The 27,813-nt window shown below is 40.4% G+C and overlaps 2 protein-coding genes across 4 annotated transcripts; one reads left to right on the forward strand and one right to left on the reverse strand.

The window, feature by feature from the left end:
* The first annotated feature begins 17,224 nt into the window (after window positions 1-17,224).
* On the forward strand, window positions 17,225-23,197 carry LOC135679029 (uncharacterized). Of its 3 annotated transcripts, none has more exons than XM_065192387.1 (6): window positions 17,225-17,506; window positions 18,518-18,712; window positions 18,791-18,872; window positions 21,286-21,402; window positions 22,537-22,618; window positions 22,742-23,197. In XM_065192387.1, exons 2-6 carry the CDS (start codon window positions 18,594-18,596, stop codon window positions 22,870-22,872), a joined length of 531 nt encoding a protein of 176 aa, XP_065048459.1. In that variant the 5' UTR covers window positions 17,225-17,506; window positions 18,518-18,593; the 3' UTR covers window positions 22,873-23,197. The 3 variants fall into 3 exon arrangements, with proteins under 3 accessions (XP_065048459.1, XP_065048460.1, XP_065048461.1); XM_065192388.1 differs by having other exon boundaries at window positions 17,226-17,506; window positions 22,797-23,197; XM_065192389.1 differs by lacking the exon at window positions 22,537-22,618 and having other exon boundaries at window positions 17,234-17,506; window positions 22,797-23,197.
* Window positions 23,198-23,687: 490 nt separating this feature from the next.
* LOC135679030 (dolichyl-diphosphooligosaccharide--protein glycosyltransferase subunit DAD1-like) lies at window positions 23,688-27,037 on the reverse strand. The gene is made up of 6 exons (XM_065192390.1): window positions 26,889-27,037; window positions 25,783-25,883; window positions 25,590-25,637; window positions 24,138-24,225; window positions 24,003-24,046; window positions 23,688-23,917 (listed from the first exon to the last, which is right to left on the reverse strand). Exons 2-6 carry the CDS (start codon window positions 25,864-25,866, stop codon window positions 23,834-23,836), a joined length of 348 nt encoding a protein of 115 aa, XP_065048462.1. The 5' UTR covers window positions 25,867-25,883; window positions 26,889-27,037; the 3' UTR covers window positions 23,688-23,833.
* Between the last annotated feature and the right edge of the window lie 776 nt (window positions 27,038-27,813).

Below are 27,813 nucleotides of genomic sequence, written 5' to 3' on the forward strand. Positions count from 1 at the left end.
GAACAGAAGGAGGAGAACTTTAGGACTTTACACAAATTTGAGCTCTTAGAATCACTGAAAAGATCAAGGATTCGGTGTGGATCTGTATCTTTTCAGTGCTGAATGGGTGGGGTATTTATAGGCCCCAACCCAGTTCAAATTTGGAGCTCAAAACGATCAAATCGATCAAATCCCAGAATTCTGGGATCAAGCGGTTGCACCTCTTCACTGGAGAGGTGGCACCGCCTGGCAGAGCTCGAAGACTGAGCTCAGGCGATTGCTCCTCTCTGCCAGAGCTCGAAGACTGAGCTCGATGGTTGCATCACCTGGCAGAGCTCGAAGACTGAGCTCGGTGGTTGCACCGCCTGGCAGAGCTCGAAGTCTGAGCTCGGTGGTTGCATCACCTGGCAGAGCTCGAAACTGAGCTCAGGCTGATGCACCTCTCTGCCAGAGCTCGAAGACTGAGCTCGGTGGTTGCATCACCTGGCAGAGCTCGAAACTGAGCTCAGGCTGATGCACCTCTCTGCCAGAGCTCGAAGATTGAGCTCGGTGGTTGCATCGCCTGGCAGAGCTCGAAACTTGAGCTCTGGCGGTGCTACCTCTGGACAGAGGAGGTTGCACCGCCCAGTCTAGCTCGAAGACTGAGCTCTGGGCGGTTGCACCTCTTGGCTGGGGCGGTTGCACCTCCCACAGCAACTTGGGTCCGAATGGGTTGAACCATTCGACCCAATTTGAGTTCTTCAGGGGCCCAATTGCCCCAGGATTAAGCTAATGGGATCACCTCCCATTTCTAACTTAATCAACGTGCTAACTACGATTAAATCTAAGACAATTTCTGCAGCTTTGCTTCGGTACGTCAATCGCTTCTTCCGGCGAGTTTCCGGCGAACTTCCGTCGATCATCCGATGAACCCTCAGTGATGCTTCTACGGACTTCCGGCAAACTCCTGGATTTTGCGACGATCCACTTGGCGAGTTCCGACGAGCTTCGCTTGGCAAGCTTCCGGACTTCTCGGATCTGTTCTCGCAGAACCTCCGACGACCGTCCGAACTTCCGTCGAACTCTCGAACTCCCAACGTGATCATGATCTTGACTCCGGCGCAACTCCTGCTTCTTGTCTTACTCTCATCGTAGTTAATCCTGCACACTTATCTCAACACATAGATTAGATAACAAATGACAATTGACTTCATCATCAAAATCCGAGATTCAACAATCTCCCCCTTTTTTATGATGACAATCAATTGATAAAGGAGTTGTCCTTAACTCCCCCTATCTATATGCCATAGTTGAGATAAGTCAACCTTGAATTCAAGACCTAAGAATTCAAGTGACGTATTGATAAGTTAGATCAGTTAAACTTATCAATGCTCCCATCATGATGCCCATCATGATGTATCTCTTCAAGAATGATGTCAAGGCATGACATACATCATCAAGTTTGTATGATTGTGTTTGTAACTATTCATCATGTAATCATATAACGCTGCGAAGGATTATTACATGATGCACACATTTGAGATTTTCTTGCAAGTTTGCATTTACTTCACAAGATAGAATATCAAATCAAGACATGATGCAAACTATAGCACATGTTCACATATCTCTTGGTGATGCAAGGATGGCATAACTATAACATTGTTGGTAGTTCAGCTATGACATAGTGTTTATCAATTCATATGTTTCTCCCCCTTTGTCATCAACAAAAAGCACGATAGCATTATCAAGCACATAAAGGAAGTCATGACACATATAATACTTTGAATATCTCTTTATTGTTTGTTGCTTGAAGGAGGAAAGTCATTTTTCAAAAAGTTTTCATAAGAGTGTACAGGAAAATCCCATTTTTAGCATTCAAACCGAAAAATGAACTTCTTACATGCATTTGGTTAAAAATATTTGTCACATAATTTGTAACATGTTATTTGATCAAGCGATGTCAAGGCATGTAATAGTAATAACATCCGAAAAATAATTTTAACTATTCATCATGTATTCGGACACATCAACATTCCTAATTCTCTTCTTATGTAATCAAATTGTTCTTCACATAGGGGTTTTGTAAAGATATCAGCTAGTTGATGTTTGGTATCAATAAACTCTATGGTTACATCATGATTAGTGACATGATCTCGTATAAAGTGATGTCTAATATCAATGTGTTTTGTTCTTGAGTGTTGTATAGGATTTTTAGTTAAGCATATTGCACTCGTGTTATCACATTTAATGGGAATATCTTTAAGATTCACTTTGTAATCTTCTAAAGTGTTTTTCATCCATACAACTTGTGCACAGCATGCACTTGCTGCAATGTATTCAGCTTCGGTTGTTGATAGAGCAACCGAGTTTTGTTTCTTAGATGACCAGGATACAAGGGCATGTCCTAAAAATTGACATGATCCTGATGTGCTTTTTCTATCTAGTCTACATCCAGCGAAGTCCGCATCAGCATAAGCTGTTAATTCAAAATTTTCTGATTTTGGGTACCATAATCCTAGATTGGTAGTTCCATTAAGATATCTGAGTATTCTTTTGACTGCTTTGAGATGAGATATCTTAGGGTCTGATTGAAATCTAGCACAAAGTCCTACACTGAACATGATGTCTGGTCTGGTGGCAGTGAGGTAAAGTAAACTTCCTATCATACCCCTATAGGTTTTTTGATCGAAGCTTTCTCCATTCTCATCAATTTCTAACTTAGTGGAGGTGCTCATAGGAGTGTCAATGGCTTTTGAATTATTCATTTTGAACTTCTTTAGCAAACTCACAGCATATTTGGTTTGACTAATAAAGATGCCATTGCTTAGTTGTTTGATTTGTAGGCCTAAGAAGAATGTTAACTCTCCCATTAGACTCATTTCGAATTCACGACTCATAGTTTTCGCAAAGAATTCACAAAGAGATTCATTTATAGAACCAAAGATAATATCATCAACATAAATTTGAACAATGAGAAAATTGTTTTCAAAGTTCTTGATGAATAATGTAGTATCAACCTTGCCTTTTATGAAATTATTTTCAATAAGAAAAGAACTAAGTCTCTCATACCAAGCCCTAGGAGCTTGTTTTAAACCATAGAGAGCTTTAGTTAATCTAAACACATGATTAGGGAGACTATTATTTTCAAATCCAGGAGGTTGTTCAACATAGACTTCTTCGGAAATAAAGCCATTAAGAAAGGCGCTTTTAACATCCATTTGAAACAACTTAAAATTATTACTGCTAGCGTAGGCAAGGAGCATCCTTATGGCTTCCAATCGTGCCACAGGAGCGAAGGTTTCTTCGTAATCGATACCTTCTTCTTGGTTGAAACCTTTGGCCACTAATCTAGCCTTGTTTCTAACCACGATACCATTTTCATTTTGCTTGTTTCTGAAGACCCATTTAGTACCAATAACTAGATGGTCATTTGGCCTAGGAACAAGCTTCCACACTTCATTTCTCTCAAATTGATTTAATTCATCTTGCATTGCGATAATCCATGAATCATCTTTCATGGCTTCATCAACGCATTTGGGTTCAATTTGGGAGAGAAAGGCGGTATTTGCACAAAAGGTTTTAAGAGAAGATCGTGTTTGAACTCCCTTTGATGTGTCTCCTAAGATTAGCTCCTTAGGATGAGCATCTACATACTTCCAATCCTTGGGTAAGGAAATCTGAGAAGTGGATGCATCCAAGTTGCTAGTTGGAGACGGGGTCTCGTTTAAATTTAAAGAATCAAAATTAACATCATCGTCAAGATCATTTTTCGTGATTTCAGAAGTCTCATTGAAAACAACATGAATGGATTCTTCAATAATTAGAGTTCTTTTATTAAAGATACGAAAGGCTTTAGAAATTGTAGAATAACCAAGAAAGATTCCTTCATCGGATTTAGCATCAAACTTTCCTAAGTTGTCTTTTTCATTCAAGATAAAACACTTACACCCAAAAACTTTGAAATATGAAACGTTGGGTTTTTTATTGTTCCATAACTCATAGGGAGTTTTGGTTAGCAGAGGTCTCACTAGAACTCTATTTAAGATATAGCATGCAGTATTTATGGCTTCGGCCCAAAAATATTTGGGTAGGTTATGTTCATTCAACATGGTTCTTGCCATTTCTTGTAAATTTCGATTTTTTCTTTCTACAACTCCATTTTGTTGAGGGTTTCTAGGAGTAGAGAAATTATGGTTGTATCCATTGAGTTCACAAAATTCTTGGAAATCATGGTTTTGAAATTCACCACCATGATCACTTCTAATTGACGAAATCATAGAACCTTTCTCATTCTGAACGAGTTTGCAAAACTTGGTAAAAGATCTAAGGCATTCACTTTTCTGTTTTAAAAAATAAGTCCATGTGTATCTGCTATAGTCATCTATGATGACGAAAGCATATTTGCTACCTCCTAGGCTTGATGTGGAGATGGGTCCGAACAAGTCCATATAGATCAATTGTAAGGGCCTAGAGGTGCTTACTTGATTTTTAGATTTGAAGCTACTCTTAATTTGTTTACCTAATTGGCAGGCATCACATACATTATCTTTGATGAACTTGATATGAGGAATTCCTCTTACAAGTTCTTTGGATGATATTTGAGTGATTAGCTTCATGCTAGCATAACCTAATCTTCTATGCCATATCCAAGCATTCTCATTTAAAGCAGAAAAACATGTTTCATTACATAAATCATTGATGTCAATAGTGTATACGTTATTTTGTTTTAATGCAATCATAGATATGTTTTTGTGAGGTTTTTCAATGACGCAAGCATTAGATTCAAATCTGATAATATATCCTTTATCACACAATTGACTAATGCTCAGGAGGTTATGTTTTAGACCATCAACTAGCAAAACATCTTCAATAGAAAAGTTGGATTTGTTACCTATGGTTCCTTTGCCAATGATTTTACTCTTGTTGTTGTCTCCGAAGGTAACATATCCTTCGTTTATGCTAGTGAGCTTAGAGAATTGGGATGAATCTCCGGTCATATGCCTTGAGCATCCACTGTCAAGGTACCATCTCTTGCTCCTAGCTTGCGATGGTTTAGTTTTCTACAAGAAAGGATGATGTTTAGGTACCCATTTGCTTTTGGGTTCCTCACAAATAGATCTACATTTTTTATCATGTTGCATAGAATTTGTCATGGTTCCTTTAGGAACCCATATCAATTTGTTTGGACTCAATTTCCTGAATGGACAATAATGTGTCCTGTGTCCAAACTTGCAACAAAAGTTGCATTTGCTTATAACATGTAAGATGGGGCCTTTTACAAAGGTAGTTGGATTTTGGTGAGGACTCCTCACAAATCCAATCTCACTTCTTTTGGGAGCATGACCCTTGTTTGTAAGGATCATGTTTAATGACTTGCTACCAACCTCGAATTTCTTCAAGGTGTCCTTAAGTAGCAAGTTTTCTTTTTGACAGATTTCTAGATCATGACATTTTATACATGAATTTAAACTATCATGATATTCGATTTTTAACTTATTAAAATCACAAGTAAGACTATCATGTACCTTTTTTAGCAATTTGTATTTTCTATTTATAACTTTGCATTCATCAAATAAATCATGGAAGGCATTTAATAATTCATCGAAAGATAAATCAGCATCTAATAAATCCGTTACCTCTTCTCCGATGGCCATTAAGGCGTAATGAGCAACTTGCTCGGTATTGGACTCCTCTTCTTCAGATGCGCTCGAGTCATCCCATGTTGCTTGAAGAGCCTTCTTCTTTGATGTTCTTCTTTTGACTTGGGGACAATCATTCTTGTAGTGTCCCGGCTTTTTACATTCGTAGCAGATCACTTGGTCCTTCTTGGGTTCAAGTTTATTTTTCACATCGTTTTTAAACTTGTTTCTTTTGAAGAATTTCTTAAACTTTTTTGTCAAAAGTGCTAAGTCATCATCACAGTCCTCATCACTTGAGTTTTCTCTCAAGTGGCATTCAGAAGTTTTAAGTGCCATATCCTTCCTGTTCTTTGGAAGGATGTCTTCTTGCTCTTCATGAGCTTTGCAAGTCATTTCGTAGGTCATTAATGACCCGATTAGTTCTTCAAGAGGGAAGTTGCGCAGATCTTTTGCCTCTTGAATAGCAGTGACTTTAGGATCCCAACTTTTAGGAAGGGATCTTAGTATTTTATTTACGAGTTCAAAATCCGAAAAACTTTTTTCGAGTCCTTTTAGACCGTTGACGACATCCGTGAAATGGGTAAACATGTCGCCAATGGTTTCACTCGGTTTCATTCGGAAAAGTTCAAAAGAATGCAGCAACAGATTGATTTTTGACTCTTTCACTCTACTTGTGCCCTCGTGGGTCACTTCAAGTGTGTGCCAAATATCAAATGCAGTTTCGCAAGTTGAAACACGATTAAACTCGTTTTTATCAAGTGCGCAAAATAAGGCATTCATAGCCTTTGCATTAAGAGCGAAAGCCTTCTTTTCCAACTCATTCCAATCGATCATTGGAAGAGAAGACTTTGAAAATCCGTTTTCAACAAGGTTCCACAGTTCAAAATCCATAGAAATAAGAAAGATACTCATTCGGGTCTTCCAGTAGGTGTAGTCCGTTCCACTGAACATGGGTGGACGTGTAATAGAATGCCCCTCTTGGTTTCCGGCGTATGCCATCTCTCTTGGGTTTTAATCCTTTAGAGAGTTAACCTTGCTCTGATACCAACTGTTAGGATCGAGAGCACTAAGAGGGGGGGGGTGAATTAGTGCAGCGGAAATCTTACAGCGATTTTAAAAACGAAAGCTGCGTTCGTCCGATAAAAAACGATTTCGATATAAAAGCAGAATCACAGTGCAGTTTGCGTCTAAGCGCAGTTTGCGTCTAAACACAGTTTGCGTCTAAGCGCAGTTTGCATCTAAGCACAGTTTGCGTCCAAGCGCAGTTTGCGTCTAAACTCAGTTTTACGTCCAAACGCAGTTTTACGTCTAAACGCAGTTTTACGTCTAAACGCAGTTTTGCATCTAAACGCAGTTTTGCATCTAAACGCAGTTTTACGTCTAAACGTAGTTTTACGTCTAAACGCAGTTTTACGTCTAAACGCAGTTTTACGTCTGAACGCAGTTTTGCGTCTAAACGCAGTTTTACGTCTAAACGTAATTTTACGTCTAAATGTAGTTTTGCGTCTAAAAGCAGTTTTGAACCTTGAAAAGCGTTTTACGTAGAAAGCAATTTGCAGTTATAAATGGAATCCGAATGTAAGCGTAAACTGCAGTGTGAAGATCGTACGAAAACACGATTTACGTTTGAATGCAGATTCTGAAAGATCAGAGCTTAGAAACTCGTTCGTAAAGGCGCAGAGGGCAGTAGCAATGTAGGAGGTTTGCAGTAATGATAAAGTGCTCAAGGTAAAAGCAAACCAGAGATTTAGAGTGGTTCGGTCAGTCTTGACCTACTCCACTTTTGGCTTCCTCCTCCGACGAGGTCACCGACGTCAACTAGCTGCCTTCCTTCAATGGGCGAAGGCTAACTGCCCTTTTACAGTTTCTCTCCTTTTGACAGGCTCAGGAGACAACCTTTACAGATCCTTTCTCTCCTCTCTTTACAACTCAAGACTTGAAGAACAGAAGGAGGAGAACTTTAGGACTTTACACAAATTTGAGCTCTTAGAATCACTGAAAAGATCAAGGATTCGGTGTGGATCTGTATCATTTCAGTGCTGAATGGGTGGGGTATTTATAGGCCCCATCCCAGTTCAAATTTGGAGCTCAACGATCAAATCGATCAAATCCCAGAATTCCGGGATCAGGCGGTTGCACCTCTTGACTGGAGAGGTGGCACCGCCTGGCAGAGCTCGAAGACTGAGCTCAGGCGATTGCACCTCTCTGCCAGAGCTCGAAGACTGAGTTCGATGGTTGCACCGCCTAGCAGAGCTCGAAGACTGAGCTCGGTGGTTGCACTGCCTGGCAGAGCTCGAAGTCTGAGCTCGGTGGTTGCATCACCTGGCAGAGCTCGAAACTGAGCTCAGGCTGATGCACCTCTCTGCCAGAGCTCGAAGACTGAGCTCGGTGGTTGCACTGCCTGGCAGAGCTCGAAGACTGAGCTTGGTGGTTGCACCGCCTGGCAGAGCTCGAAGTCTGAGCTCGGTGGTTGCTCCGCTTGGCAGAGCTCGAAACTTGAGCTCTGGCGGTGCTACCTCTTGACAGAGGAGGTTGCACCGCCCAGTCTTGCTTGGAGACTGAGCCCTGGGCGGTTGCACCTCTTGGCTGGGGCGGTTGCACCGCCCAGTCTCGCTGGGAGATATAGCCTGGGCGGTTGCACCTCTTGGCTGGGGCGGTTGCACCTCCCACAGCAACTTGGGTCCGAATGGGTTGAACCATTCGACCCAATTTGAGTTCTTCAGGGGCCCAATTGCCCCAGGATTAAGCTAATGGGATCACCTCCCATTTTTAACTTAATCAACGTGCTAACTACGGTTAAATCTAAGACAATTTCTGCAGCTTTGCTTCGGTATGTCAATCGCTTCTTCCGGCGAGTTTCCGGCGAATTTCCGTCGATCATCCGATGAACCCTCGGTGATGCTTCTGCGGACTTCCGGCAAACTCCTGGATTTTGCGACGATCCACTTGGCGAGTTCCGACGAGCTTCGCTTGGCAAGCTTCCGGACTTCTCGGATCTGTTCTCGCAGAACCTCCGACGACCGTCCGAACTTCCGTCGAACTCTCGAACTCCCAACGTTATCATGATCTTGACTCCGGCGCAACTCCTGCTGCTTGTCTTACTCTCATCGTAGTTAATCCTGCACACTTATCTCAACACATAGATTAGATAACAAATGACAATTGACTTCATCATCAAAATCCGAGATTCAACAACATTTACCGACTTAATATTATCGAGAGAGAGGTTTCTTTGATTTGGTCTCCTAATATGACATGTCACACACATACATATAATATATATATATATACATCGCATACAAATAAATATATGCATATCTAGTAGGTGTATTAACAATCATACATCACATAAGATATTACACTAGATGATCATGGACCACAGTCTAATGTGATCAGGCCCAAGCCAGTGGGCCTAATCACTCACATCAAGATCTATGTGTGCAGCGGTGCATCTCTATGCACTGTGATGGTCCATCTAGTTCTCGTCGTTTCCGTCGGCATCTCGACGCATCGCTATGCATTACGATCGTCCGTCTCATGGGTCCCGCTATTGTTTCCATGCTTCCACTGCACCTCCTCGTGTGATTACAACTTAATCATAGGCACGTAGACCCGATAATAAACGAAAAATAAAATGGAGGCTCATAGGCCCCAATAATAATAATCATAAGTACACACATCACACGGTCCATGATCATCCGTCCACATATCATACATCACATATATAAATCATCATCATATAAGACTACTAGATAATAATAAATAATAATAATCAATTAAACTTTTTAATTAATGAATATTTTTTTGAAATTAGGGACATGTAGAGAAATTTCTAAATTCTGAGGGGCATTTTCATAATTTGGGTAAAAGACAAAAAATGAAATTTCTGAAATTCTGAGAGGCAAAACTATCTTTTGCCCAGAAAACCCTAAGCCCCTTTCTCCCTCTCCCTTGTTGCGCCCGTCGCCACCTTGCCGACGACGACCTGTGCGACGGGGAGTGCGGGGGCACCGCCCCTACTGGTGGGCAGTGTGCCCGAGGGGCACCGCCCATGGTGCTGCCCCGCCGGGTGGTTCTGTCCGCGAGCACAACGCCCTATGGCGCCTCACCCCGCAAGTGCAACGGACATAGGCGTCGCTGCCCCGCAGCACCTCTGCATGCGGGCGTAGTGGCCATAGGCGTCGTTGCCTCGCGGTGCCTCTACAAGTGGGCTACCAGTGGCAGCACTAGCGGGTTGCTGGCAGCAAGCCTACTACATGCAGATGGCAACGAGGGCAACAAGGGTAGCAACAGTTATGCCCTTTCTCGCTTTTGCGTCAACGATTTTGACATCAAAAGCTTCTCCAAAACATAACACACATAATTCAAAACCAATTTTCGCACAAATAACCTAGCTTTGATACTACTATTGAAAAATCTTGAGGGCAACATCACATGCGCAGCGGAAGAACAAAAAATAAAATCCCTAATTCCCAAAGATATGTTCATCATCGTGTGAAGATTAGTATATAAAAATCCACAAAATAGAAAACCACGTATGAGATAGAATGTATTACCTAGGGAGATCATATATCCCTGAATCCTTGCAGATCTCTAGGAGAGGGTGAAGGAGGTCAAGCGCCCTCCACTTTAGTGGTGATCCACACAACAGGGTTACGATGACGCTCCTTAAAACTCCAGGTCTGCTCTGAGGTGGAGAGGGGAGGAGAATAGGAGAGGAAGCAAAAATCTCTAGCCTATAAACTATTGAAACCCTCCTATTTATTTATAGAGGTCCCCTATCAACTTAACCCTAATGGATCCTCCCCTATTGGGTATTGGATCTCTATCCAACTACCCAAGCCTCTTAGATTAATGGATCTCTATCCAATAATCTCTTATGGGCTCTTATTGGATCTCATCCATAGGATCCAATAATTCAAGGGCTTATTGGATATTTAATAAGATAGGGGCTCTGACGGATATCTCATATCCAAACCTCTATTCATCGTAATATCTACCATATGTGTGTGACCCTCTAGGCCCAATATTAAGCTGGCCGTGAGTCATACATGTCAAAACTCCTTTTGTCTTAGTGAATTATTATCTCCATAATAATTCACTTGACTCATCGATTGTGGACGTACTAGGCCACTATGCCGTAGTCCCTAGACGATACAGGGGAATCCAATTCATTGGACCTATCTGTCCTTAGTTACCATGTACCTATAGTCCATCATCCATCTAATATCCTAGAGACTGTATACCGGGCATAGTGCTGTCAAACCCATATAGTTTCTACTCGAGTCTCGCTCTAATTGGATTCTCCCATAGAACTCTTTTTCTCTCAATCTGAGTGACCCTGACCAGGGATTTGTTTGAGCAAGAATATATGAGACATTCCTTTCATGACATTGAGAGTGAATGATCCTTTATCGACACTCAATAGCCCTCGTAAGGTTGACTACCACTCCCGATGACCGGTTGTGTTAGATTTGGGATATCCAAATCTATAAGTCTGATATCAAAGAGTGGAGCACTCATATAAGACATCCTTGGTGTCTCAAATCTAAGGACCAGATACACCACTAGGACTACAGAATCGCTGTCTGACAATAAGGTATTATCAACTATTTAGCATTTCTTAAGCGGATCAATTAGTGAACTCATTCCCCAATTAGCACCTGTATTGTATCCCTATTGTCCCCACACGAGCAGCTATGAGACTAGCTGCATCTATCATATGGACGGGTATACAACACACCAGTCTGTCCAGTTATCTTGATGTCCCTCTCGAGTAACCTATGACCAAGGTTATTTAAGATCTGTGTTTAAAGGCGAATCAGTCTCATTATCGTGATCTCATTACGATCTGATTCTCATTGCACAGATCTAAGGACATCATAATATATATACATATATGTAGTAGGCAATATAAAGTGATAAATGTCAAAATATAATATGCAAAAAGACTGCGTGTCAAGTCACACATGCCATCACTCATGTGATTGGCTTGCAAGGCACCTATGACTAGCATACATTGTTCACCTCATCTCATTTCCTCTTGGATAAACTTACATTTATGATATGTTGAGTAGTATCTAGCATAAACAAACCATTATGCAATATTCCTCTCGTTAATCTCCTTGGCTTTGCTAAAATCTATAATAAATTACAAATGTGATAAGCAATACTAGTATCCAATACCAATGCACTATCACAAAATTCTCATAATTGGAGACTGATCATGAATGTATCTAAAGCTTCTCTAAGCTTTTATTTTGCCCTCTCTATAAGGTACTCTTTGTAATTTCTCTTCTGGTGCCCATCTTTGTCGTAGTGGAAGCACTGGCCTTTGTTTGTCTTTCTTAGCAAACTTTGTTTTACCCAGTCTGCCCTTGCCTGTGCCCTTCTTAAGGGACTTTCTACTTTCCTTTTCTTTCTGGTCTCACCAGTATAGAGAACTAGTCTCTCCTTCTTAATAGTGCTCTTTGCCTCTCTCAACATATTGAGGAGCTTAGGGAGAGTTACCTCAAGCTTGTTCATATTAAAATACATTATGAACTATGAAAAGGAATCTAGTAGAGACTGAAGCATAAGATCCATACACATGCTATCCTCTAGGACCATTCCTAGACTTGTGAGTTTCTCTATCCACTCAATCATCTTTAGGACATGGTTCTTAACCGGTGTCCCCTCAGCCACGTAGCGCGGAAGAGACTCTTGTATATCTCATATCGCTGAGTCATTCTCTGTTCCTCAAATAGTTTGTGGAGATGTAGGAGAATGGATCTGGCATCTATTTTTTCATGTTGTTTTTGCAACTCAGGAGTCATGAAGCTCAACATGTAACACTAAGCAAGAGTGGAGTCATCTATGTACTTCACGTAGTGAGCGATCTCATTCTCGCTTACCCCTTCCTCGGGCATAGGCATCACTATATCAAGGATATATACGATTTTCTCCGCTGTGAGAATAATTCTCAAGTTGTGGAGTCAATCCGTATAATTTGGACCGGTGAAGCGGTTGACATCAAGTATGCCACCCGATGGTAGGTGGAGATGATAGCTCTTAACTTATTAAGGGTTAGACGATCGAGAATGACATTGTATACTGAAGGGAGCCTGACCACCATGAAGGTAACCATCACGATCTTAGACCTCAACTCTTCCCCAATGGTGACCAGTAAGGTGGTGGTGCCGAGGGAAGAGATGGAATCCCCCATGAACCTAGTGAGGACCAAGGCCATAGGAGTGAGGTCCTTCTCGATTAGGCCGAGTTTCTAAAAAGCATCGAGGTATAGGACATCGACCGAGCTCTCGGTGTCCACCATTATCCTTTTAACCCAAGCGTTGGTGATCCTAACCGAGATCACTAAGGCATCATCATGATCAGGGTGTGGCTTCCCCTACAAAGAAGGTGATCTCGGGCTCATTCCACCATCTAGGATGCTTCTCCATAGCAATTCATGTGTAGGTCTTATGCCCCAACATGTTGTCTCCTTTGGAAGTTGTGCCGCTGATGATGATATCAATCTATTTTGCCACCAGGCCATGGGGGCACGGGGGAGATAACCACAGCTTCTTGATGTAGCACTTGAGATAACCCCTACAAATGAGCTCCTCGATCTGGTTCCTTAGCTCATGACACTCCTTAGTGTCATGATCGTAGTCGTGGTCGAACAAACAATACTTAGACCGATCCTTGAGCTCGTACGGAGGCTTCATTAGGTTGGGTGCCCTTAGGAGCCCATTCTCTCTGATCTAGAGGAAGATCTCCATTCTAGATGAATTTAAGGGTGGTAGAGGGGGCCTCAGGAGTGATGACTCAGGTTGGTCGAGCTTCCTTCTTGGTGGGCCTAAGGGTTTCCCTTGGGCTTGCTCCATGCGTAGCCTCTTGTGGTCTTCGCGCTTTCCCCCCACTAGTGCCTCGATAGCAATGTACTGATTTATGCATTGGAGCATCTCGAGGATAGTCACCGTCAATCATTCGACCAACGACCTAAAGAATCTAGACGATCGCAAGCCCATCAGGAATGCCTATATGATTAGCGAAGGGTGGACATCAAGGACTCCTCGAATCTTGGCAGTAAAGCATGTGATGAAGTGAGAAAGGGGTTCATCGTCCTTCTAGCTTAAACCAAGGAGCATGACCGCAAATGGTTTGGACCATGCACTGGCCAAGAAATTAAGCTCGAAATCCCTTGCAAGTTGGTCAAAAGATGAAACTAAGGTCAGCCTAAGCTGGTTGTACCACATCCGAGTTGGGCCTCGGAGAGTGGTAGGGAATGCCTGACACATTAGGGCATCAAAGGTGCCATATAGGGCCATTTGAGCCTAGAAGGTAGCAATATGCTCTGTCGGGTTGGAACCACTTTCGTAAGCCTCGAGCGTGGGGAGGCAGAAGTTAAAGAGTATTGGTTTGTCTTGGATCTCCTGCACAAAGGGGGACTCTACCGAGGAGGCCTCCTTGAGCTCCTCCTTCGATTTGTGGAACTCTCTTTGGACCTCATCTAGGCATCGTTTGATTGATCTAACTGAGCCTAAAGAGAGTATACTGAGTCAGAAGATAAGGTATCGGGCTCGAGGCAGCTCGAGGTGATGCATCATGAACCAAGGGTGCTACGCTCTAGCATTGGTCTTGGGCCTCCCGATTGCTCCTCGACCGATGGATTGTCATTCATAGCCCTGGGTTACTAGCCGACTGGAGAAGGCTCCCGTGGTGCGGTGATGGGGTTCAGACGGTCCCCCGGCAATGATAGTTGGGGTGATGCTTCTTACTGAGCAAGTTGGGGAATGAGGGGGATGATAGTCTGCATCATCCTTGCCAGCACTTAGACTTGGTGGGTGAGGCTTAGAAACACCTCGGTTGAGACATGAAGCTAGCCTGTGTTGGTCCCAAGAGGCAAGAACCCAGGGTCATTGAATAACTTCCAATAGTGGTTTAGGGTTGCGACCGAGGTGTTCCTTGTTGAATCTCAGATTTTGATAATTAAGTCAATTATCATTTGGTTATCTAATCCATATGTTAAGATAAATGTACAAGATTAACTATGAAGGATGTAGTAGGTGTTAAGCCAGAGTCAAGACCAAGATCAAGTTGGGGGTTCGAGAGTTCGTCGGAAGTCCAAACAATCGTCGAAGGTTCTGTGGGAATAATCTGAGAAGTCTAGGAGCTTGCCAAAGAAGCTCGTCAGAACTCGCCAAGAGGATCGTCGCGAGTCCAGGAATTTGCCGGGAGTCCGCCGGAGCATCGCCGAGGGTTCGTCGGATGTTCGCCGGAAGCTCGTCGGAAGAAGCAATTGATGCACCGAAACACGATATACAGTATCGATGTCTTAATTATCATAATTAGCATATAGATTAAGTTAGGCTTGGGAGGTGATCTTATTAACTTAATCTGGGGCTAACTGGGCCCTTGGCATACCCAAATTGGGCTGAATGGATTAGCCCATTCTGACCCAGAATTCTTGGCCGGCGATGGCACCGCCCAAGAGACTCGATCTCCCAGGAATTTTGGGTGGTAGTACTGCTCCTATTAGGCGGTGGTATCACCGGCAGTTATTACTGCTAGCGGTGGTACCACCGGCAGTTATTACTGCCCGTGGTGGTACCGCCCCAATCAGGCGGTGATACTGCCATAGCTCGATCTCCGAGCTCTGTTAGGCGGTAGTACCGCCTAAACTGAGCGGTGGTACCGCTCAGTGATAGATAACAGGCGATAGTATCGTCCAGTTATGGCGATGGTACCGCTAGGACCCCGGAAATATGATAATGGACACTTTTGAGCTCCAAATTCAAACTGATTGGGGCCTATATAAACCTCACCCTTTCTACATGAAAGGACAACCGAAAGCTTATTTTTATTCTGAGTATTTGAGAGCTTAAAAGTATTGTAAAGCTAGAGTTCTTCTCCCTCTTTCTTTCTAAGTGTTGATCATTCAAGATAGGAGTGAAAACTTATAAGGGTTGTCTCCTAAGCTCATCAAAGGGAGAAAAGCTGTAAAAGAGTGGTTGGCCTTCGCGTATTGAAGGAATGCCTCTAGTGGACGTCAGTGACCTCGTCGGAGGAGGAAGCCAAAAGTGGATATAGGTCAAGATTGACCGAACTACTCTAAATCTCGGTTTGCATTTATTTTCTACTCTTTATCTTAACTGCAAACTACCTTTATTGCTTTATATCAACTACGCTTCCGCTTGCTCTCAACTTAAAAGATCTTTCCGAAACGGTTTTCATCGAAATCAGATTTCATCGTACAAAAGTCGTTTTAACCGACGAAAGATTTTCGTTGCACTAATTCACCCCCCCTCCCCTCTTAGTGCTCTTGATCCTAACATTCCCTTCTAGGTTTAGAGGAAGGGAGAGCTACCCTCGGAACCCGAAGGTCAGGTGAGCAGCAGGTGGCTCCTCTCTGGGATGTTCACATCGAGCCCTTTTTCTAGTGCCAAAAATATTGAACAACCTTATACCATGGTAAATGGGTCATCACGGCTTGGTTCGATCCCGAATATATAGAGTCGCCCGTGTGGCTACTTAGACAAGGGTGGTCAGGTCCGGGTTTTACCTCCAGAGTTGATTCAAGGTAGATCAAGGAGTTGCTCTTCCTCCCTCGTTGGGTTGATACTCCTTCCTCGCCAAGTTTCTATACACAGGCCAAAGTTAGGAGGGGGATTTCCCGATTCAACCCCTCTAAAGCTAGTTAGTATTGGGTGGTGGGTGTTAAGTTTGAGTGTTCGAAGTCCCACTCTGATGCTGGTCAGAAGGTTGGCTTTATACCTACGAACAAAGGTCGATCGTACATAATCTGTTAATGGCCATCGACTCTTCAAACGGTCGGCTCATACCTTCCATGTGGGAACCGACCGACCTGCATGGATCTGCACCATACTGCATCGTTCCAAACTTTCCGGAGTGGCTCTGCATTGTGCGGCTTTGTCTTGCACAGCCTCGGGCAGTGTGGGAGCAGGCGATGCAGTTCTGAGCTTTCTGGAGTGGCCCTATACCATGCGACGCTGTTTTGTACGGCCTCTGGCAGCGCAGGAGCAGGTGGCACTGTTCCAAGCTTTCCATAGTGCCTCTATACTATGCAACGCTGTCTAATATGGCCTCGGGCAGCACGGGAGCAAGCAGTCGTCCCGTCCAAGTCCGAAGTGTTACGTCGAGCAGTGCACCATGTCAACCTTGAGTGTTATCACGAGGATAGTGCCAGAATATCCCGTATCACGTACTATCCTGAATTAGTTAATTTTGTTAAGACAACTTAAAGCTCCCCATGGTTACTTAAAAATATCTTATCAGATATTATATATTATTTTTCTTCCCAACTTCAAATTGTTGATAGTCATCATTTCTCGGACTACTAATGGTATAGTGAACCGATTCGGTGGCTTCTCTTAAGGACTATAGTGACTCCCGCATTGCTGCTTTTGTAACCCTCGGTTAAAAATTTTAGCACAGGTTTTTTTTTAAAGAAAAACAAATTGATGGCATTTTGTTCCCTCCGGATCTGATTCGCTGCTCCTCCTCCACCACCAAGCACATTTGGACGTCGCGTCACTTACCGACGCGCGGACTCGTGCGGTTACCATCATATGCGCCGCGCCCCACATGTAGCTGTTACCGGTACCTCTCGGAAAAGGGGCGTTTTCGTCATTTTGTGTGCTCAACAGCTAGTGAGGTTGCCCTCAACCTCCAGGGCTCTCCGCTCTCGGTTCCTTCGCCCCGCTCCTCCTCCGCGCCGCCGTCGAGGCTACCACCCGCGCCCTATCCTTGTAGTCAACGTGCGGCCCTTGCACGACGTTCCCCCTATGTCTCTGTTCCGCTCCGCCGCCACGCTTTCTTCTCTTGCTGCCGTCGCCGCCGACTGAGCTCTTCCACCGCTGCTTCATCGCTCATCTGCCACTGCCGCGGGCCGAGCCACCTCTTCCCTGGTACTATTCTCTCCTCTCCTCCGCTCCTGATCGGTATTCTTGTTCCCTCTCCTATTCGCTCCTCTCCTCTCCTCTCCTCCCTGGCCCTCTCGTTGCCTGCCTATCCCCATTGGTTTTTTTGGTACAGTTTTAGACAGCATTTGAGAAATGAAAATTGGTACGAAACTTCCTTAGAGAACATCATGTTTTATTTTGATGTTTTCAGCGACCAACACGGTGTGTTCGTAGAAGAGCAAAATATAGTGGTGTGATGCTTGGTCGAGCAAAAATAAGTTCTCTTTCTAAATGTTACTGTGAATAGTTCACCATTGAAGTGGGATTGATTGAGTATAAGTGAAAAAACAATGTTACAGTTCTCCAGTTCAAAGAAACCAAAATATTTAATTACATTGATAACTCAAAATATCTACTACAGTTATCATCACTAATATACAAAATTCTTCAATTATTACAATAGAGATGTCAGCACTAATACAATCCCTCTTTTACTTAATATCATTCTTGAGTAATAAAGGAGAGATCAATCCCGTCACTGTAAACCTTGAAAGAAAAAAACACAACAATTAAATTATAAAGAGATAATATTAGTAAATTATATATTCACTTTAATAAAAATGCAAAATTTTAACTTTAGAACGTTTGAGTTTCACTAAATATCAACAAAAGATTATTATAAATTTCTCTAAGTATATGTGTAGATCTTAATAATCTTGTATAAATTGTAGGATCTTACGATTCTACATTTTGGTTCTATGATCTGAGTTTATTGACCCCTTTAGAATCCTAGGTAGGAAATTGAGTTTGACAACCTTTACAAATTTCCCTCCTAACTTGGTGGACACTCAATAAGGCCTGGAGTTCTCTTTCTAAATTTTGCTAAGTACATCTCTGTCATACAAAAGTTAGAAGGTTTGTATTTTTTATTTTCTGATTTTATTATTCTGGGTTCAATTTGTCATTTTGGTCTTTATCACTGTTGATTGTACTGATGTTTTAATTTCCTTCTGTAAGTTTGAACACCAAAGACATTGGATCCAGAAGCAAAATTCTATCTCATATTAGTGCCTCCTGAACCCCATTTTGCTTAATGGACCTCTATGAGCAATGGAAGGGAATCTTGCGGATCCAAAAGTTTCGGCGAATGGTGTCATATGCTGGCTTCTATTGCTTTGTCACTCTCGTTAGTTATGCCTATACAAGCAACACGTACTGCCTTTCTTTCCCTCCCTCTTTCTTGCAGAGCCTTCTAGAACCTTTTGATATCCGTTTTTCCTAATCGTGTAGAAAGAGGGCAGGATTCTCTAATGCTGACCAGTACTATGCTGCTTATCCAGCCAGCATCGAGCTTTTGACAGATACTGCAAAGGTTTGTTTATGTTCTTTGGTTTTTATTTTTTAATCTTTGTTCTTTTTTCTAGCTGTTTTGTTGATTGTATGAAGTATTAATTTTCTTTCTTGAGAATTGATGACAGTCCTCTTGTTATCATTGTCATTGTCATGTATAGAGTGTCTATTAAAACTCGAGATAGCTGCAAAATGACATCGTTTTTCTTCTTTTAAGCCATGGATTTTGTAGATATATACCAATGGTACAAGTGTTAGGCTTATGCTTTGATTTTTTGTAGTAGTGTGTTAAAACTTCAGAGTACTTCATGCTATTTGTGCTAATTTGGATATGGTACAAACAATATTCCTTTTGCTAAGGAATAAGTAAAAAAGAGTTTTGTGACTTGATGAAGGTGCTGGCTAGCTTAGTTGGTAAAGATTTTGATAGAATATTGTAGTTCTTGGGCTCGAATCTCACGTTCACCGATTACCCTTTCAAAAAAGAAAGTTTTGTAACCTATTGAAAATTTTGACTATGAGTTGCATTAAGATTGACATGGCTGATTTGCCTTATCAATGACCACATGCCATATCTATCTGTTGAACTAAATGAACCTGAAATTAATCGTTGAAACTATAACTAAGGGTGTGTTTGAGAATATATTTGAAATGTGCATTGAGGGCTCGGTACGCATTTCAAATGTGAATTGGTGTTTTGATAAATTCGTTTCATATCATATTTGGCTTGGATGCCACATTGCAAATGCTAAAATGTTGATGCTACCTCAGGAGAGCATTAGCATTTTAGCATTTGCAGAATGCTAATGTAATTGTTTAAATTCCCAAAGTACCCTATGACATTATCTAAAATCACAAGATTGCCCACATATCTTAGTAAGAAACCAACATGAGTTATATCTTCTATAATGTAGAATTTTATTTATATAGTTGAAAAAATTATTTTACATTCATTTATATGATTATTTTTTATTTATTATATATCTGGACCATATGAATTTTTTTTGTAAGATTATATACATTTATTTATTTTATTTATTTACTTATTAATTTAAATATAGTATATATATTCACTTTTGAATAAATATCAAAAATATTAGACTGATAAGTTTGTCACATAATATTCAATGGACTTTTGAAATATAATTTTGTCGAACAATACTTATATTAATGCATATTTAAAATACAGTTTTCATCTACTGTTTACCAAATACTCAAGGCATCTTGTAATTACACATTCATTCAAACTCTTTTCTCCAAATGCACATTAAAAATACAAATATGTTTCCAAATGCAGTCTAAGTCCTCATGATTACACCAGGGATAACAACTTTTGAATTTTTATGTAATAATCACACTTGAATTGCAATATTTTTATGCAATTATTAATTAGAAATTTATTCTAGGCAGTCTCTATAACTTCTTTTTATGTTCTTAAGTGGGCACATGATGATTAACCTCTCTTTAGTAAGCTAATAGAAATAACAGTTGGCACAATTTTGTCTAAAAATTGAACAGAACTAAGATTAAAATACAATTGGAGGATTATTCTTTCTTATTGATTTAACTAGTTCTCTTGCCTTAGTTCAATTGTCTTATGATGTAATATCTGACTTGCTTCGTATGCAATTCCATGAGAATGGTCTTATGGTAATGAGAAAAAGGTGCTAGAATTCCTATTGTTATAGTTGACATGATGAGATTGTCATACTTTCAGATCCTATACAAATAGGTAATTACTAACAAAACAAACTTACACTCACTTCTACTTTCTTTTTCTGGTTTGATTTAGCTCTACAAATGTGCTGTGGAATTTTTGTACTGTAGTTGGTAAATTTATGCTTCAAAAATTCTCAAAATTATCCAGGAAATTGAACATTTTAAAGCAATTGGAAAACTTTGGAAGATCTATTGCTTCTTTTTTATATCTTGAAATTTCATTTCTTGCCACATAAGGACAACAAGAGATATAAGACGAGATATAATGCAGTAGAGATGTATCTGTCTTTATGTCAACTCTTATTAGTAAATGCAAATATGTCAGAGAAGTTAGAGAGTGTAATTCGTATAATTTAGATGTTCAGAGTCATGTTCACCACTAGGCGACAGTCTGCATGCACAGGTGATGAACCCCTAAGTATTAATGATCCGTATTAAGTTTGAACAAAGGTACCTTTAACCTTTTAGAAACTTGGTTTCCTGCTACATGTCCTATGGAGTGTCATCTATCGAGGCCATCTAGGCTTCACTCAAAATATGGATTTTATTTTTGAACTCTATTTTGTTCATCTAAGTCCCTTGTCAGTTATACAATTAATTTGGGTGTAGTTAGTTTGGGTTGATGAAAAAGGATTAGGTTACACTAACATTGGCATGTCTGGTTCTTTAATCTGTGTTCCTGGATCTGATATCAAGTCTTTTCATGCAAATGTCAGCTGTACAAGGTGGCTCTTGGAAATTGCTTTGAAGAAGAGGAATGGGGACCAATTGAGTTCTCCATCATGGCAAAACATTTTGAGCGCCAGGGAAAACCTCCATATGCGTACCATGCTGTAAGTTATAGAAATTACTCATTTCAAATTTCCCCCTTTATATTTGCAGATAATAATATATCTCCATGTTCATTCACATCCAGAGGCATTTTTGTTGGTTGTAATAAACTGGTTAAAGCTTCCTACTGAATATCAATTTAAATATGTATAAAAGAATATTGATATCATTGAAATGAGGGCAATCAATTACAAGCTGTAATTTTTTATATATACGCTTGTTCCAACTTGAAGCAAGCAAATCTTAGAAGGAATAAACTATTGCATGGGAGATTTTGACCAGTCTAATCTAACATTGTTTACATGGGGAATGAAACTTTCTAGTTCAGTTGTTGAAAAGTGAATCCATATGTTGCTAGATGCAGAGGAATTTTTATCAAAGAAACTTTTCAGAGTGTGAAACCTTGATATTTACATACTGAGTGATCATAAGAACAAGCTACAACATTGACGTGATTTAAGTTTTAAGATGCATTGTAGTGCATCAAAGGAACACTTAAATGAGGTCAACTAGTGGTCTATATGTTGGAGCAGGACTTCTAACAAACTATGTGATAGGCAAGAGAGGTATCTTAAAAATAATTAGGCTGTTCAGATGTATAATCATGACCGTCACAACATCATAAAATGATTGTTGTAGTGGTTGCAGCATTATAAAACATGTCAGATATGACAGACCACTTTTGTGAGAGGTAAGGGTGGAATAGCAAGCCAGACTGACGAATTGTTATTTTCAATGCCACTTTTTGACATATTTGTGTGGTTGATTAAGCTGGTGTATGAAATTTAGCAAGGTTTGTGCATTAAATTAATTAGGAGATTTGTAATTATGACAAACACAGACCAGTATGACTTGTTTGAGCTTACTAACAACCACATGTGATACTAATCCCTATCCTTGTTTGAGGAGAATACTACTAGCTATCTACATATTCTGGCATGACAAGCACTTGCGGATTTCTTTTATTTGTCACTCTGATGGTTTACTTATTCTGGAACTGTGTAAAATTTGATTTGGAGTTTCTATAGGTTATCGAAAGGTGATGGCTTCAAGTTTTATTTTAGATAAAAAAGTTAACGAGAAGTAAGTTCTTATCATGAGCATATATAACCTGCAATTGGTTCTTCTCCATGTAGCTTTCTTACATGGTGATTCCAAAGAATGCTGAATTCATGCATCTTCAAGAAGTCTGCTGGTGTGAAAATAAACATGCTGCAGGTGTTATTTAGATTAATCTTTTTGCAGGCATAGGGAAAATATTTGTAGCTATTCACATGCTTGTCTAACCAAGTCCTGTTTTTTCTTTCTTTCTTTCGAATCACCTTACCTTGCAACTCCAAGATTCTCGTTTTTGCTGGTCTCTGATGCATCTTCATCACGAACATGTCATGTGCAGCAATACATGGCGCACCTTCTCTCACAAGGACAACTTGATGGCAGCGGCTAAGTGCTCATCGCATCTGCCTCCATGAGCCAAGTTTCTGCATTATTTTGAAGCTCACGGCGATGAATTGCCCTAAGAAAGTAGCAACTCCTTTGTTGAACAAAGCATACATACCTAAGAGTTATTGTCAAATTTCTTGTTGATCTTTCAGGCTTATGCAATTATCGTCATCGGTCAATTATATTACGGGTTTACGAGTGTGTGTGGATGAGATGAATCATCATCTTCTGGACTTTGCGGCTTGTGATTGTGGTGTGTATTGTGCAGTCGAAGAGTACAAGATGATTAAGAAGATGAGTTTGTATTAGCATTTTTTTGGTTACACCATCGAATAAATCTAAATCATTGATGAAGTTCTGTTAAGGACGTCCGTTTTTGTGATCAATTAGAAATCATTGATGAAGTTCTGTTCTAAACATGGCGATCAATAGGATTTTGATGCAGAAAGAAAGATGTCGAGCACAATGCTGATTATTCAATTCAAGATCATAATAAAAACGAGTTGCCAGCTAAGAACCCCCGCAAAATATAATTGGGTGATCGTCATACCCCACGACTTAAACTAATAGGAAATAGGACAATCTTATATTAAACTCTAACATCCCCCTCACTGTATATTTGACATAAGAAATAATTATATGACGCTAAGTCGTGAGGATGAGCACTGTGCAAAACTAATTAAATTGAACATATGAAAAAATCGAAAGGAATATATAAATATTTTGATCGATCCAATCTATATTAAACTTTAATATTAATTATTCCTATCATCATGAATGGGAAACATGCTTCTGGTGATGTCAAAATTAACTGCTCGGGAAACCTTGGAAAAAACACAAAGCATTCAAAGGCAAAGAAAATTTTGATAATGTTTCTCGAGTAGCAACATATATTAATTATCATAGGAAGCAAAAACTTGTGCTGTCACAGAATTTGTCCACCAAAAACCAACTTGGAAGGAATGGTAAAGTTTTCATGTTGGTTTCCGTCTATCCAAGAAAGTTCATGATCACCAGGTGGAGCACCAAATTGCAGAGAACAAAATCAGCAAAAGCCCGTTCGGGTGGTAGATCCTGCAACCAATTCCTTGTTAGAAGAACCATTTAGGAATGGAGCTCGAAGACTAATATGATTCTTATATGCTGAGTTGGTGGTTACCTTAAACTCCTTGTTCTCTTTGTTGACTTGAATGCGAAGACAAACTGCATCATCAAACATAATAATGATAGTATTCAATTTTTCAAAAGCGTTATAAGCTTCTTTTCCTCAATGAGATGCAGGAATTGGTCGTACCTCCAAGTACTGCTGTCCCTACACAGGAAAGAACACCAGAAAGGAAAGAGTTGAAGGGAAACGATCCAACTATTCCCATGTACACGACCTGTTGCATAATACAAGATCAAAAACACACAAAGGGCTAAGACTCATAACACAGAGATTCATTACACAGGTTAAACAATGACAACTTAGCCATTAAGCTCATGCGCTTCTGAATTCATAAGGCTTAAATGAGCAAAGATGAGCCAAACCAACCTACTTAGTTTATGTTAGTCAGTTTAGCCACATTGTCGATTCAGTGATCATCTAACTGTATGACTATGAGAATGTGACACTACACTGTGCACATTTCTTGCTTAATATGACAATAACTCATCACAAAATTACTGCATTGAATTTTCTCCACCATAGTTTCAAAGATGTGGACTTAATACTTTTCTCAACAAGCAAAGAGTCAATACTGCTTCTTTGTTTATCACAGTGATTTAAAATGCGCTAGGCACCAAAAGGCGCCAAGGTTCAAAAACACCCAAGGCGCTAGGCGCTCGCTCAAGCGCTCACCCGAGCGAAGCGATGCGCTAAAATATAAAAATATATAATATAATTAATATAATTATTTAAATAAAAAATATACTATTAAATTAAGAAAATCGAGTACAAAATCACAATGTCATATTAATAAAAAATCTCAAAAATCAAAACAATGAAATTTTACATCAAATCTATTGAGTTGCTCTGTACACTTATCATTTATTCTGAAACCTAACAATAATTTTAAATAAAAAATTAATAGTATTAAAATAAAAATAATACATTATTAATCTAATAAATAAAAATATTATTATTAGTATACAGTTAGGAATATATTGTTAATATACTGTTAATAGTATAGTGAGAAAAGTGTGAGAAGATCGAGGCTACTAAGACAACGACAGTGGTAGCGAGAGCAGGAGCGACGAGCGATAGCGGGAGTAGGAGTTGCAAGCGGTGAGCGACGGCAACAACGATGAGCGACGATTGTGGCAGCGGCGAGTAGCGACAGTGGTAGCAGTAGCAGAGAGTAGCGACAGCGGAGAAGAAATCTCGACGGCAAATCGCGAGTGTTAGGGTTGGGGAAGTCGGGGAAATCGTGTGAGGGAGCCTATCGGTGATTTAGTTGGTCCGATTGAACTAACTAAAGCACCGGAGACCGAACCAGACGTAAAACATTGGTTCGGTCACCTGGTTTAACCCGGGCGCTTGCCCGAAGCGCCCGACGCCTAGGCTCGAGCGAGCGCCTAGGCGGCGCCTCATTGAAGCGAGGCGCTTGGACATGAAGCGAGGCGCTCGGGCCTCGCCTCGCCTCGCCCGAGTGCCTAGGCGAGCGCCCAAACGCCTATTGAAATCACTGGTTTATCATAAGATTCATAGTAAATTTTCATGCCATGATGAAAAGATATGCAAATTAAGAAAGCTGTTTTCTCATACCTGAATTACTGCTGTAGTAATTGCGTAAACCACATAAAGATCGATAATCTGCAGATATGCATATGTATGGAAAGAGAAGTCAATTCTGCAGCTTCAATCTCCACTAATTTATCCGAAATGAAAATCAAGTCGGCTGTGCTAGAAGAGAAAGTTGTACTTCTACAAGTGCACGGGGAAAGAAAAAAATATATACTTTGAGACTAATTGGTGTGGCAGCATAAGCTGAACGCAGAGAGCGAATGAGAACTTTGGCATCGCTCGTATTTGACTTTGCCATTCCCAACAATTGGTTTCCTGAAATGTGAAAACAGAAGAAACAAAACACCATCAGTTTTTCACTAAAGACATGAGAATGGAAACAACACTAAAACAAATATATATATATATATATATATATATATATATATATTCACAATAATTTTTACTATTCCTAAAAGAAAAATGGCTGGTCACTGAAAATTATAAACTTTCCTAGACTTGCAGCTCATCAGAACATAGGATCAAGGAGCCGGTGAGATACTACATAAAGTACACTTATGGAGTAAACCATCTAAGATATCCAAATAAAGCAACAAGCAAGCCAGAGGTTCCAACCATCCAGGATCAGTTATATTAATCTCCCATTACCAAGTGCAGCTGAGGGCAATAATAACTAGTAAAATTAAAAGCCATAAAAGCTTTTGTTATAAAGTATTCTATGGTTCTCCTCCACCTTCCCTTTGCAGTATAATCTGTATTAATCACCCTAGAATTCCATGACTGAACTTTTGATTTTGGACATGATGAAGTACTTATGCTTGATAAATTTCATGTCTTGGATGTACTCTAAGATAAGCCCTAGACTTCTTTAATAACATGCCAAATAAACATGAAATCATCCCTACACAGCAGCCTGCACTCCCTACATGGGCTGAACAAAAATGCATTGCCATGTTGATCGCCAAACAATCGAGTCGTCAATTCGTGATGCTTATCATTCGCAACGCGATACGAAGTCTAAGATCATACAGACCAAAAAAACCCGTCCTCGGTATTTTGGCCTCGCCAGCCTTTTATCATCTCCGGGGTAAAAAAGGCATCGGCGACGGTCAAAATCAGGGGCTTTCCTAAACATAGAACATCAACTCGAGAACATTCATCGTCGCAAGAGACCCGTGAACCGAACCCTCTCAGAAATTAAGGCCGTACTCTAGAGCATAAAAATATACGAATGAGATCAATAAACGAATGAGAAACAAAGATCTAAAGCAAAATTTATCTTTCGAGATGAAAGATAAGGGGAGCGGACGAGAGACCAACCCGAGCGAAGAGCCGACGGAGATCGGCCGCGCCGTCTCTGTGTCGCCGGTCGCTGGAGCTGCAGAGAAAGGAAGGAAGCGAGGGTTTAATTAGTAGCAAATATGGATGGGAGCAATTCTTGTCAGACTCGTCATCATGTCACCCCACTGTATACACGCATGTAAGCTTGAGAGGGGTTCAGGCTGGACCCCACTCGGTTCGCACGGGGTGATCGACGAAGGCGGGTGAAAGAATAAAAGTTCTTTTATTCAGTCATCCATGGGCCTGCGGTGCACGTGAGTTCTTCCCCGGCCGGTTCTTAAAATCCCAAAAGTTAGGGATTAGAATTTCAAACCATAATATTCCCAAATTTATGTTCTACTGCAGCTTCATAAATTCTCAAGACATTGAAAATTTTACGTATATTTTTCTCTATGAGATTGTGAGAGTAAAAATGAGATTCGCTATGGTATGAGTAGGTTTAAATTACATAAATAATAAATAGTACTGCATATATTGACTCTCCAAACTTGGAAGATCTCATATTGAGTTTTACATTTCCTTTTAGATTTTAAAAGTATTTGATAGAAATATAAAAATTCAGATAAAAATATATAAAAAATATAAAAATATAAAAATAATAAAATAGGACTGCAATACATCGAATCCAAAGATTCAACATTGACCAAAAGTCTCAATTGCATCTTTTTTGGGATTCTGGGAGTTTCTGACAAAAACATAAAAACTAATATGAATGATCAAGAAAAGAGACCTGAACTGAAACTGCATCCAAGTATCATCAGAGATGAGTGGAGATAGTTTATATGTATCATAAGCTCTTATTGCCATGGATCATATCCCTCCTCTGTACCATAAATCTGTCCAGTAGTGTGCACATCATAAAAGCTTGATTGACAGTACTGATTCACTGACCATGATATTTTTA

The sequence above is a fragment of the Musa acuminata genome, chromosome BXJ1-7, assembly GCF_036884655.1.
Source record: "Musa acuminata AAA Group cultivar baxijiao chromosome BXJ1-7, Cavendish_Baxijiao_AAA, whole genome shotgun sequence".
In the NCBI taxonomy this organism is placed as follows: domain Eukaryota; kingdom Viridiplantae; phylum Streptophyta; class Magnoliopsida; order Zingiberales; family Musaceae; genus Musa; species Musa acuminata.

Excerpts from the sequence above, each read along its gene's own strand:
- LOC135679029 (XM_065192387.1), top strand. The coding sequence starts at position 18,594 with ATGGACCTCTATGAGCAATGGAAGGGAATCTTGCGGATCCAAAAGTTT. Across the intron at positions 18,873-21,285 it reads TTTTGACAGATACTGCAAAG|CTGTACAAGGTGGCTCTTGG; the intron begins GTTTGTTTATGT and ends TGCAAATGTCAG. Across the intron at positions 21,403-22,536 it reads CTCCATATGCGTACCATGCT|CTTTCTTACATGGTGATTCC; the intron begins GTAAGTTATAGA and ends TTCTCCATGTAG.
- LOC135679030 (XM_065192390.1), bottom strand. The coding sequence starts at position 25,866 with ATGGCAAAGTCAAATACGAGCGATGCCAAAGTTCTCATTCGCTCTCTG. Across the intron at positions 24,226-25,589 it reads TTACTACAGCAGTAATTCAG|GTCGTGTACATGGGAATAGT; the intron begins GTATGAGAAAAC and ends ATTATGCAACAG. Across the intron at positions 23,918-24,002 it reads AAGAGAACAAGGAGTTTAAG|GATCTACCACCCGAACGGGC; the intron begins GTAACCACCAAC and ends AATTGGTTGCAG.